Source organism: Wickerhamomyces ciferrii, contig 00020 (genome assembly GCF_000313485.1).
Source record: "Wickerhamomyces ciferrii WGS project CAIF00000000 data, strain NRRL Y-1031 F-60-10, contig 00020, whole genome shotgun sequence".
Lineage (NCBI taxonomy): Eukaryota > Fungi > Ascomycota > Saccharomycetes > Phaffomycetales > Wickerhamomycetaceae > Hansenula > Hansenula ciferrii.
This window is the reverse complement of record NW_011887720.1, coordinates 241,544-254,842: the sequence shown is the minus strand read 5'-3', so window position 1 is coordinate 254,842 and position 13,299 is coordinate 241,544. Positions and strand designations below refer to the sequence as shown.

General features: G+C 30.9%; 4 protein-coding genes across 4 annotated transcripts; 3 read left to right on the top strand and 1 right to left on the bottom strand.

Annotated features, from left to right (window-relative positions):
* Positions 1-234: 234 nt before the first annotated feature.
* CRT10 (Crt10p) lies at positions 235-2,163 on the top strand (the record flags this gene model as incomplete). The annotated part of the gene is made up of 1 exon (XM_011278446.1): positions 235-2,163. The coding sequence occupies one exon, from the start codon at positions 235-237 to the stop codon at positions 2,161-2,163; it is 1,929 nt and encodes a 642-aa protein (XP_011276748.1).
* A 198-nt stretch (positions 2,164-2,361) lies between these two features.
* HSP104 (chaperone ATPase HSP104) lies at positions 2,362-5,067 on the bottom strand (the record flags this gene model as incomplete). The annotated part of the gene is made up of 1 exon (XM_011278445.1): positions 2,362-5,067. One exon carries the CDS (start codon positions 5,065-5,067, stop codon positions 2,362-2,364), a length of 2,706 nt encoding a protein of 901 aa, XP_011276747.1.
* Positions 5,068-5,990: 923 nt separating this feature from the next.
* Positions 5,991-6,728, top strand: TIF6 (translation initiation factor 6; the record flags this gene model as incomplete). Its single annotated transcript, XM_011278444.1, has 1 exon — positions 5,991-6,728. One exon carries the CDS (start codon positions 5,991-5,993, stop codon positions 6,726-6,728), a length of 738 nt encoding a protein of 245 aa, XP_011276746.1.
* Positions 6,729-7,197: 469 nt separating this feature from the next.
* Positions 7,198-13,243, top strand: STT4 (1-phosphatidylinositol 4-kinase STT4; the record flags this gene model as incomplete). Its single annotated transcript, XM_011278443.1, has 3 exons — positions 7,198-7,334; positions 7,498-7,720; positions 7,787-13,243. 3 exons carry the CDS (start codon positions 7,198-7,200, stop codon positions 13,241-13,243), a joined length of 5,817 nt encoding a protein of 1,938 aa, XP_011276745.1.
* Between the last annotated feature and the right edge of the window lie 56 nt (positions 13,244-13,299).

Here is a 13,299-nt window from a genome sequence, read left to right as displayed (position 1 = left end):
TCCCTAACGACTCTAAATTTATCCTTAACTGGTAAAACCGATAAAGAATCAGATAACCATAAAAAGCCTTCAACACGTTATGCAAGTCAATTATTCGATCGTTCTTGATTGGAAAGTGACTTGTTGTTGGAAATACATTATAACTCAGGAAGCATTGGACCAAACAGCTCAACATTCCATACCAGTTTTTACTCAGAACCCACAACATTGGCTTTGTTTCGATTTAGATGAGCAATGGTTATGGATCAAACAAACTCAGCAGATCAATCTCAAGCATCATTAGATGAACTTCAGGTGTCGTATAGCGGTGAAAACAGCTCTGCATCACAAACACCCAATTCAGAATTGATCACACATAGAGATAGTTATTCCACATGTTCGGGTTCAATAAGTGAAAACTTTAGAAAATTCATGAGTCTAAGTAATGTCAAGGAATTGAGAGAACAAATACGTGATAATCCGGATAATTTATATGAAGGAAACTTAAGAGATGTTGATAATCCAAAGCTACCGATTTACTTACAAGATACACAAACAAGGCCAAGCACAGGTGGTAGTAGCGTTGAACTTGATGAAAACTTATTAAACGCTTATGAAATGTTTGATGTTCGTAAAAGAAGAAAAATCAGTACAACAACATCACTCCCAAAATATGAAGATGGGTTAATAATGAAAGAGGTACATCAATTTGATGTTGAAGACTATGATACTCTGAGGTACAAAAATAATTTAGTTGATTGTTTTGGTAAATTACTATTTATTGCTTCACAAACAAAATTATTAGTGTTCCGAAACGATATTCACATTGATACAATCGATGTATCTCCTCCATTTACATCAAGAAGAGATAGAGCTGCTGCTAATTGGTCAATGTTACCCCATACAATTAATTTTATCAAAGTGTCCAATTTACAAGGTAGAGATGTGCTAAGTTGTGCGATTGATGATGGAAGGGTATTGATCTATGATATTGAAGATTTTTTCATAAAAAAGACTCAAAGAAAAGTACGATTTGATCTTAAACTTTCATCTTCAGCTTGGGGTATAGATACGAGTGGTGATATGATTGCAGTTTCTGATAACAGTCAAACTGTGACATTATTTTATGTCAAACATGGTCAGCTATATTATCATACATCTCCTCAAATTAACCACAACATTCCAGATATTTCATTTGTGGAGTCAAATGAAGAAGGTATAGCGTACATTGCATGTGCCTCGATATCAGGGGAACTAATGACATTCAAATTCAAAATTACAGTTAATGAAGGTCCTGTTCCAGATCCTACAGGAGGCTATACATTATCTGTGGATACGGTTGAGGTATATCTTCATCCATTTTACAAGTATGACATTGAATGCTTTGTTTTAAATAGAGTCATTATACCTGAAGACCTTTGGATTGTTCAATATATCAATGATGATAATTTCAAAGAAGTTGATACAATTAGAGATCTAGGTAGTAAGACAGATATTGACATGGAACTAATATTGAAGAAGTCTAAAGCTTTAAATTTGTCAAGTAATCATTTGATTACTTCAGATCTAGGTGGTGGTGCATGGTATGAAGAGATTAAAATTGGATCAGCAACAGAATTACCTATAGAGTTACAGCCAGAATCAGATTCAAATATTATTGAGAATAACCTTAATAAATTCACAGATAAATTTTCAAGAATCAAACATTCATATGATAAGATTTCTGAGGATCAATTTTCAGCTGCTATACCTAGATCAAAAGATCATGACAAGTTTTTATTTGTTGCTACTGCCACAAAAATTGGTCTTTATAGATTCAATGAATTAGTATGTAATGCTAGTTCTGAAAATATATTTGATCTTCCATTTCTACGAGAGGAATTAGAATTTTCAAATAGATTATCATTAACTAGAGTCATACCAGAATTATCTGCAGTTCTTGTGGTATCTCAATCAGGTTACATCTCAGTGATGAGGTTTGTAAAATGTGGTGGATTACATTCTTTAAGACATGAAAAAATTATTCCAAAGATTGAAAATGCATTTACAGAGGTTCTTGTTGGTATTGGAATAAGACAGATGGATGATAAATCCTTTTGGGTTTATTCAGTTTATAGTAATGGTAAAGTTTCAGTAACAGAACTATCAGAACATGATGAAACTGATACATTATGTGTATTTTGACCAGCTATTTATTCAAGTTATATATATAATGTTCGCTCAAGTATTCTTTACATGTACTCTACTCTACACAATATAAAGCTACTAAAGTATATTTAATGTTGAATTAATAATCTTTTATTATAAAATCATAACCTATATATATTAAAACCAAATAAACTCCCAATAAAACTTTCTAACATACAAAATCAACTAATCAAATCAATCTAAAGCTGGTGCTTCATCTGGTAAACTATCATCTTCATCATCTAAATCAGTCCAGTCTTCAACATCAACATCCATACTATCATCATCAATTTCATGATTTGGTACCACAAATAAACCATCACCTTTTTGAATAACTTTAATGGTTTCTTTATCTTTGATTTGACCTTTAAGAATCAAGACAGCTAATTTATTTAAAACTTCTCTTTGAATCAAATGATTTAATGGTCTTGCACCTAAATCTTCAGTATAACCATTCTTTGCAAGGAATTCAATAGCTTCTGGACTGACATCTAATTTATAATTCTTATCATTTTCTTGGAAACGATTTTGAATTTCTTTTAATCTAATTGAAACAATTCTATGAATAGCCTTTCTTGATAATTTATTGAAGACAACAATTGAAGAAATTCTATTGATGAATTCTGGTCTAAAATGTCCTCTAACAGAAGTCATAACCAATTCTTTAGTTTCTGGTGTGATCTTTGAATGTGGTTGACTAACAATGAATTGTGAACCTAAGTTAGAAGTCATGATAATGATTGAATTTGAAGCATCAATAGTTTTACCTTGACCTGATGTAACTCTACCATCATCTAATAATTGTAATAAAACAGTCAAGACTTCTGGTGCAGCTTTTTCAACTTCATCAAATAATACAACTGAATATGGTTTTCTTTGTAATTGATTTGTTAATAACCCACCTTCTTCATAACCAACATAACCTGAAGTTGTACCTAATAATTTTGAAACTGAATGTTTTTCCATTAATTCAGAACAATCAATTCTAATCATGGCTTGTTCATCATTGAAAAGGAAACCTGCCAATTTTTTAGCTAATTCAGTTTTACCAGAACCTGAAAGACCCAAGAATAAGAAAGAAGCTGGTTGATTTGGATTTGCTAAACCTGATCTTGATAATCTAACAGCATTTGAAACAGATTTAACAGCTTCACTTTGTCCAACAACTTCTTGTGATAATTCCTTTTCCATTGAAATTAATTTAGCATTTTCAGATTGAGTTAATTTTGAAACAGGAATACCAGTTAATCTAGCGGCAGTTTCAGCAATAGTATCAGAATCAACAACATTTTGAATTAATGAGCCAGCACCAGATTTAGCTTCTTCCTCAGCAACTTGTTTTTCTAATTGATCAATTCTTTCTTTAACTTCAGGAATTGCAAAATATCTTAAATCAGCAGCAGTAGCATTATCTTGACGACGTTCAGCATCTTGAGCTTTAGTTTCTAATTCATCTAATTTTCTCTTTGCAGCGGTTAATTCTTCATGACCTTTACGTTCTTCATTATATTTAGCTCTTAATGGTACTAATTCTTCTTCAATAGATGCTTCTCTTTGTCTTGCTTGAGCTAATCTTTCTTTAGTTGTTGGGTCAGCTTCTTGATCTCTTTCTAGAGCTTTAATTTCAACTTGAATCAATTGTAATTGACGTTCTTTAGAATCTAATTCTTCAGGTTTTGAATCTCTTGCCACAGCAACACCAGCACAAGAAATATCAACAAGATCTAAAGCAGAATCAGGTAATCTTCTATAAGGTAAATAACGTTTAGCTAATTGAGCGGCACTAACAATTGCAGAATCTAAGATTCTAACACCATGATGAATTTCATATTTTGGTTGTAAACCTCTTAAAATAGCCATAGTTTCTCTTGTAGTTGGTTCTTTAACATCAATTTTTTGGAATCTTCTTTCAAAAGCACCATCTTTTTCCACAATTTGTCTATATTCATTATTTGTTGTAGCACCAATAACTTTTAAGTTACCTCTTGACAAAGCAGGTTTTAAGATATTAGCAGCATCATCTTTACCATTACCCATTAACATATGGATTTCATCAATGAATAAGACGATTAAAATATTTGATTGTTCAATTTCTTTCAAGACACCTTTTAATCTTTCTTCAAAATCACCTTTATATTTAGCACCAGCGGTTAAAGCAGCAAGATCTAATGAGAAAAGACGACAACCTTGTAAAATTGAAGGAACATCATTTTCCAAGATTCTTTGAGCAACACCTTCAATGATTGCAGTTTTACCAATACCAGGTTCACCAATTAAACAAGGATTTGATTTGATTCTTCTTGCTAAGACTCTTATTGTTGATCTAATTTCTTCTTCTCTACCAATAACTGGATCTAATTTACCTTGTCTAGCTTGTTCAGTCATATCAAGAGCATATTTGGTTAAATATTCTAATTCTTGATTTGTATCAGCACTTCTTGAATCAATTTTTTGATTACCTCTTAATTGTAATATTTGTTGTTTTAAACCTTCAATAGTAATACTTGATTCTTTTAAAATTGATTGAATATTTGAATCTTCTAATAAAGCTTGTAAAAGATGATCTTGACCAACAAAACTATCTTTTTGTTGAGTTTTGATTTTAGTAGCTTTTTTCAATGTTTCACCAAGAGCATAGCTTGGAGTTATTTGTGATGGAGCTGGATTTTGTGATGGAGTTCTAACAAGATGTTTATTAACGATTCTTTCAAAAACTTGATAATCAAAACGACCTTTCTCAAGCAAAGTTTGGATATAACTAACAGAACCATCTTCAGGTCTTGAACAGAAAGCAGCTAAGAGATGAATTGGTTGTAATTGTGGGTGAGCATGTTCTTCAGCAAGTTTTTGAGCACCAGTAATAATGGCTAATGCTCTATCTGTAAATTGACTTTCATCCATTGTGTATAATTGTAATTGTAATTGTAACTAATTCTCTTTTGATAATATAATCTGTGATGAATTGAGTATCTTCAATAACTAAGAGCAAGAGGAATTGTGTTGTTTATATATTGTTTGGTTGTCGGATACTCAGGCTAATTGAGCTCTACACTTTGAAGATTCTAGTTCTTTGATTGCTAGAAGGTTCTAGCAAAAAATTAAGCAGTGGACAGAGAATTCTAGAAGGAGCTAGAAGGAGCGCTGGGAGGAACTAGAGGGACCTGGAAGATTCTAGACAGAGAGTGATACAAGAGCAGCTCTGCCTAGAAACAAGAAATAAGACTAAAGATCTTTAAAGTTATCAGATGATTATTTCCTAATTCTGGTGATTTCCTGATTTCCTAATTTCCTGATATCCTGATTATCCATTTAGATGAACTCTTAGTAAGTAGCTATTTTGATAGGATATGCTTAGTCATCATAAAATCTTTGATCGGTATTTAAGAACTTTTCCAAAATAATTGAAGCAAAATAAAGTAAGTAACTTTATATAAAAAATCATAAGCAGTCTAAATATACCCTTCACATATACCCATCGTTGTACTCAACTTTTACCTCAAAACTAAATGATTCATGAATCGAAGTCGATCAAAGAGTCGATCTAATTCGCGGTCATTTTTGCATTGTCACTTATAATTTTGACAGAATCCACCCCATCAATTACCCGGAAGTGGAGCATTTGGTAAATTTTTTATATTTAATTTTTTTTTTATAAGGGAAAAAAATTTCTAGTAGTTAAACTATATTACTTTGATTCATCATCAATCTATTAAGCTTTAAATCTTTTCTTATATAAAAGGTTAGATTTATTTTAAGGTTAAAGAAAGAAAAAAAACAAGTTGCTAGAAAACTCAATCGATTGTATTAATTTAAATTCAAGAAAAATGGCTAGTAGAACTCAATTTGAAAACTCTAATGAAGTTGGTGTTTTCTCAAAATTAACAAATTCTTATTGTTTAGTTGCTGTTGGTGGTTCAGAAAATTTTTATTCTGCTTTTGAAGCTGAATTAGGTGATGTTATACCTATTGTTCATACCACAATTGCTGGTACCCGTATTGTTGGTAGAATGACTGCTGGTAATAGAAGAGGTTTATTAGTTCCAACTCAAACAACAGATCAAGAATTAATGCATTTAAGAAATAGTTTACCAGATTCTGTTAAAATTCAAAGAGTTGAAGAAAGATTATCCGCTTTAGGTAATGTTATTTGTTGTAATGATTATGTTGCTTTAGTTCATCCAGATATTGAACGTGAAACTGAAGAATTAATTGCTGATGTTTTAGGTGTTGAAGTTTTTAGACAAACTATTGCAGGTAATGTTTTAGTTGGTTCTTATTGTTCTTTATCAAATCAAGGTGGTATTGTTCATCCTCAAACTTCTATTCCAGATCAAGAAGAATTATCTTCTTTATTACAAGTCCCATTAGTTGCAGGTACTGTTAATCGTGGTTCTGCTGTTGTTGGTGCTGGTATGGTTGTTAATGATTGGTTATCCGTTACTGGTTTAGATACTACTGCTCCAGAATTAAGTGTTATTGAAAGTATATTTAGATTACAAGATGCTCAACCAGAAACTATTTCTGGTAACTTACGTGATACTCTTATTGAAACTTATTCATAAGTTATTTAAATTTTTTATTTAAATTTTTTAATGTGGGTTTCAAAAGTTTTCAATATAGAGGAACATTAGAAAAAACAAACAAAAAAAAAATCATAAATTTGCATATTTTAGTTTTATGAGAATGTTTTTTTGAATTCTCAATTCTATTCATTTTTCACGTCATTCATCATTTTGTTTTTAATTATTTTTCTTCTTTTCCTTTCCTTTTCATTATCATTATTTTTTCTGTCATGTATTATTAAAGAAAGATTAGACTAAAAAGTTAATATTGATTGATACATAAATTGAACATTAACATCTTTTAATCTAATCTTTATTAAATTATATCATGTTGTGGGCAATGGTTTTATCTTTTCACGGTGTTATGTTTACGTTTAATTTATATCTGAATTTTTTTTTTTTGCAAAAGTTTTTTTTTATATCAAGGGTTTCTAAAGAAGAATCGTGCTTAATTAATAATCAGTGTGGTATGTTCTCTAGAATCAAAATCTGGAGTGATACATATCTTTTGTATAGATTGGCAAATAATTCACATTTTTTAGACTCTTTGATAATTTCAAAATTGCGTAAGTTTAATGGTTATGATTCCGCGAAATTCTCTTCCAAGTACTACACGAAAGTCAAAATTGGTGCACAATTTGAATCAAGTCAACAACAATAAACAAATCTTGGATCCACTTTTCAACAACCAGGACTAGAAAATGGATTTCTTCGGGTGAGTCTAGTGATTGTGATATGCTTTGAGAGATATACTAACAAGTTTCTACAGGATCAAAAGAGGTTCTATTCGTTCAGAAGCTTTGAACAAGCTGGCGAAATTCTCTTTACAACACACAGAAGAATCAGAATCATTAAATGGTTATAATTTGAGTAATGGGAATGGGAATGGTCATTCAAATGGCTTATCAAATGGCGGATTGAAGAAAGTTCCTACTTTTTCAAACGATTTCATCAGGTTGACTAAAGCTGTTGCCATTTCAGATATTTCAAGTGTTCCAATTGTGAGTATAATTTAATCAAAGGACGGACAAAAACATTCATTCTAATCATTTTTTTAGGCTCATAAGGAATTAGAAATTATTTTAGCATTGACAAAATCTTCAAGCTCAATAACAAATTTTGATCAAGCCGTTGCTCTTTTAGAAATTATTGAACCATATTTGTTGGAATCTCCTTTCCAACAGTTTAGATCACATTTAAGTTTACAATTAAGTCCTTCACCTTGGGAAAATATTACTAAAGAACTTGTTGAAGCTATAGTTATTATTGCATCAAAATTTCAAAATTTGGAAGAACAAATTGAATTAGTTTTGAATAAATATTTATCAATTTTTGAAAATAATTCAAATTTAAAATTATCAAGTTATTTCAGTTTTATTGGATTTTTAAAAGCTCTGATTAATAAAACCACATTCTTGAATACTAATTTAATTAAAAAACTAGTCTTATTGGTTGATGGTGGATTTTTAAACTCTGTGGAGAAAATTGGATCTGAAAGTCTGAGTGATGAACATGATTATAATTATTTATTAGCTTATCAAGCTAATGGTGATGAATTTAGTTCTCTGTTGTTTGTCAGATTGATTCAAGAATTAAGTACATCTGTTTTGAAAGATATCGTTAAAACAAATTCACAATCTAATGAAATTTCTTTAATTGATTATCTTTTAGAAGTCACAGCTGCTGATTATGATGGAGAAGTTGATAATAAATCCGTTTTGGATGCAGTTAAGACTTCATTATCCTATAAATTAGATCTTTTGGAAAGTTTAGTTAAGAATTCTTTATTACAAGTTAATGAACTGGATCAAGGTAGTGGTTATATAAACATCAGTTCATTTGAACGTATTAAACTGGCTTTACATACCAAAAGTTTGGCCTATCAAGTTATCGGTACTGGATTATTAGTTGATTTGGTCTCACCAGATACTGTATTAAACTTGGTGAGAAATTCATTATCACATACTCATGAAATTGCAGATGAACATTTAGCTCCAGTTATCATTTCATTAGGTTCATTATTATGTTATAGAGATGGTAAAGTTATTAGTGGTCAGTTAATTAATTCATTCCCGCTAATTATCTCAAACTCTTCTACAAGAGTTAATAATGAACGTTTTATTCAACGTATTTCTCAGTCGTTAGCATTGGGGTTGAAACCTTTAAATCAAGATTCAATCGTTACTACAATTTATTCATTAGTTAACTTATTAGCTGTTGATAATGAAGGTGCACCAGTTGCTGCTATTAGAGACTTGAAGTTGAGAAGTGCAAGAGGTACATTTAACTCATTAGATGCTGCAGCAAGACCTTCACGTGCTAATACTCTGCAATCATTAAGAGGTCAAGGTTCTACCTCATCAGTTAACATCCAATCAAAACCTAATGTTAATGATCAAATCATATTTAAAAATGCTATTGAATCTGTTATTGAAATTGCTAAAAAATATGATGATCCATCAATTCTTGTTTTAACCGTTACTGTGTTATCTCAAAAATTTCAAAAAGTTTCTAAACAACTTGATTATCAATTATTGCATGGATTAGCTGGTATTGCACCATCATTATCCAAGAAGGAATTCTTAATCATGATGAAAATGTTTGACAGTGGTATTAATTCTGCCAATGAAACAAATGATCATTCATTCGTTTCTGCTATTGTTAACGCACGTATCAACATCTCTAAAAAATTGAGCAAAGATATTGAAAATCCGTTATACAATGTTTATTTATATGAATTGTTGAATAATGTGGTTAGTAGAGGTGATATTCAAACTGGTGATCATCACAGACCACATGGTGAAATTGCAGAAGTTGCCAAAGAAATTTCAAATTTTTTCAAGCCAATTGCAGCTTTATTACCAAAAAACAAAGCTTTAGATTTGAAAGATGATATTGAACTGGTAAATTCATTTAAAAACTTCTGGTTCAATTTGGTCGTTCATGGGTTTAGTGAATCATCAACATTAACCGAAGAACATAAAAAGGAATTGGAAATCATTGCTTTGAGTACACCTCCTTTAGCTTCTGAACTGCCAAGATTACATACAGAGACTTCATTTGAATTAAATGCTGTTTTAAGACGTGGTTCTTCAAATCATAATGTTAAAGATCAAAAACATATCATTGGTGGTATTTCTAATACAAACCCATTGGAACTTCGTACTTTATCATATTCTAAGTTGATGTTTTTATCAGCCACATCTCTTTTAGAAAATTTGAGAGTAAATTCAGGTGATTGTTCCACTGTGTTATATTATTTTTCAGATCCTTCAATTGTGAAAACTAATATTGAAAAATTTATTGGTTCAATTGCAATTTCTGTTGTATCTAAATTCATCAAATTGACCGGGAAGGGTGGTAATCATCATTTCAGTTCAGATAGCGTTGCTGAACAATTGACCAAGATTTTGATTTTAACATGTCATAGAAATTATGATTTACAAGATGCAGCTTTCCAAAGTGCCAATTTATTTTTAAATAAATTACCATCTAGTTTATGTCATCATCAATCACTTTATACTTTATTGGATCTTTTAACTTTATTATTTGATAGTATTGTTGATTCTGATACTAATAAATATGAACCACAAAGACAATTCTTTTTAAAACATTCTAAAGTTAAAGTTACATTATCTGATTCTTACAAATGGAGACGCTCAACTTTAGAACAATTACATAAAAAGGCTAAAGAATGGACTCTGTTATCACTGACCAAGAGTTCACAAGATATGAAAAGTTTATTACAAGCATATATTACAGATTTAGGTGTTTTCAAAAGACTGAATAGTGTTGAATTTGGTGTTTCATTTGCAGTTGAAGTTGCAGGTACCATTTTACCAACAGATTTAGAATTATCAAATATCCCATCTACTACATTCGAAAAACCTGATACAATTGCTGGTTTCTTATCACAATATAGTTGGAGATCAAGAAATATTGCTGAAAAAGCTAGTATCGTTCCAATTAAAGACCTTCGTAATAACAAAGATGAAGAATTGAAAAGATTGAGACAAAAAATCGCTATTGGTGAGGCTGTTACTGAACAAGAATTACTGAATGTGTTAGATTTAATCGCTAGCTTGCTAATATTGAGACAACCTGATGAAGATACTGCTAGATTGGTGTTTGAATTGGTTTCCATCCCATTCAATGTCTTCACCTCTGATTCAATGAAAGTTGCAACTACAGTTTGGTTAAGTATAATTAAGGAACGTCAAGATTTGTCTTTCTTACTATTATCAGAAATTGCTGTTTGTTGGGAGGACTCAATCAAAAGAAGAAGAGGTTTATACTCCAAGGAGTTTGACTTATTGGATGAAGGTTTCTTGAAAATGACTTACTCACCATCTGATAAACAAAGAATCAAATATCATAGTAATCTGGTTTCTGAAAGTTTACAAACTCACTTGCACGTTATTAAATTATTCTCTTCTCATTTCCAAGGTACTTTATACCAAAGTGATCATTTACTGAAAATTTTCACTAGGGCTGTTACTACTGGGTTAGAACATTTGAACGTTGCAAGTTTACATCCTTTTGCAAGATTGATTAGAAATGAACTAATTAAATTAGGGTTTGACGTTTTGCATGTCCATATTAAGATCCAATCTGCTTTTGTTATATCTTTAACAAACTCCATTCTTCAAGGTATTCTCTCATGGTTTGTCAAAAAAAATCATTATCCATATGGTGGTAATTACTTGAAAATCAAAGCTGATCTGAATTTATTGGTTGAAATTTATCATCTTGTGAAGAATATCCCATCTGGCTCAACATCAGAATTGATTGAATTGCGTAAACATTTAAGTTTGATATTTTTACGTGATGAAATTTCCAAGATCCTGGTTTTCTTGAACCCAGTTGATCCTGTTGAGTTCAAAGTTGATTCTTTGAAACCAGATTCTAAGATTTTACAATTTGCTTATCAAGAATCACCAATATTGGGTATTTCACTAGCAGATCGTTTGCCATCTTTGGAGAAAACATTATTAGAATTGGTTGCTGCTAATCCAGCAAAAGTCTTACCATATCATGAAGGTGTTCCATTCTTATTGAAAATTCCTCGTGCTTCTAAATACTTAATTTTAGCACAACCAATTTCACCAACAGATTCAATAAATCTTTTCCAACCACCTTTCTTCGAAGATCCATCAATCATTCAATATAATATGAGATCACTTGAATCTCATGATGTGAACTTGACTTTCTTCTATGTTCCACAAATTGTTCAAAGTCTAAGAAATGATCCATTAGGTTATGTTGGTAGATTTGTTGTTGAAACTGGTAAGACTGATCAACTATTTGCTCATCAAATCATTTGGAATATGTTGGCTAATAGTTATAAGGATGAAGATTCAACTATCGAAGATTCTATCAAACCTAAACTGGACCTGATTATGGGTAAGATGATTGATGCATTCCCTGAAGAAGACTTGATCTTTTATGAAACAGAATTTAAGTTCTTCAACGAAGTCACTGATATCTCTGGTAAATTGAAACCATACATCAAGAAGACTAAAGCTGAAAAGAAGGTTAAAATTGATGAAGAAATGGCCAAAATTGAAGTTTTGGAGAATGTTTACTTACCATCAAACCCAGATGGTGTTGTTGTTGATATAAATAGAAGCTCAGGTAAACCTTTACAATCCCATGCTAAAGCACCATTCATGGCAACTTTCAAGATCAAGAAATCTGAAGAATACAATGGTCAAATGATTACATATGATAAGTGGCAAAGTGCCATCTTCAAAGTTGGTGATGATTGTCGTCAAGATGTTCTGGCTTTACAATTAATCTCCATATTCAAGAGTATTTGGGAAAATTCTGGTTTAGATTTATATTGTTTCCCATATAGAGTTACAGCAACTGCACCAGGCTGTGGTGTTATTGATGTTTTACCAAACTCAATTTCAAGAGATATGTTGGGTCGTGAAGCTGTTAATGGATTATATGAATATTTCATTAGTAAATTTGGTAATGAAAATTCTGTTGAATTTGAAGAAGCAAGAAATAATTTCATAAAATCACTTGCTGCTTATAGTATCATTTCATATCTTTTACAATTTAAGGATAGACATAATGGTAATATCATGTATGATGATAAAGGTCATATCTTACATATTGATTTTGGTTTCTGTTTTGATATTGTTCCAGGTGGTGTTAAATTCGAAGCTGTTCCTTTCAAATTAACAAAAGAAATGGTTAAAGTTATGGGTGGATCAAATGAAACTGAATCATTCAAAATGTTCGAAGAATTATTCATTAAAGGGTTCTTAGCTGTAAGACCATTTTATGAATTAATTGTTGGTAATGTTATACCAATGCTTGATAGTGGGTTACCATGTTTCAAAGGTGAAAAGACAATTAGAAACTTGAAGAATAGATTTTATTTACACAAGAGTGATAAAGAAGTTATAGGTACTTTAAAAGGATTGATTAGATCAAGTTACGAAAGTATGTTTACAACTGGGTATGATCGTTTCCAAAAAATGACAAATGGTATTCCATATTAGTCTGGACTTTACAACATTATATGAGCATGTACTGTATATAATATATGATGTATTAC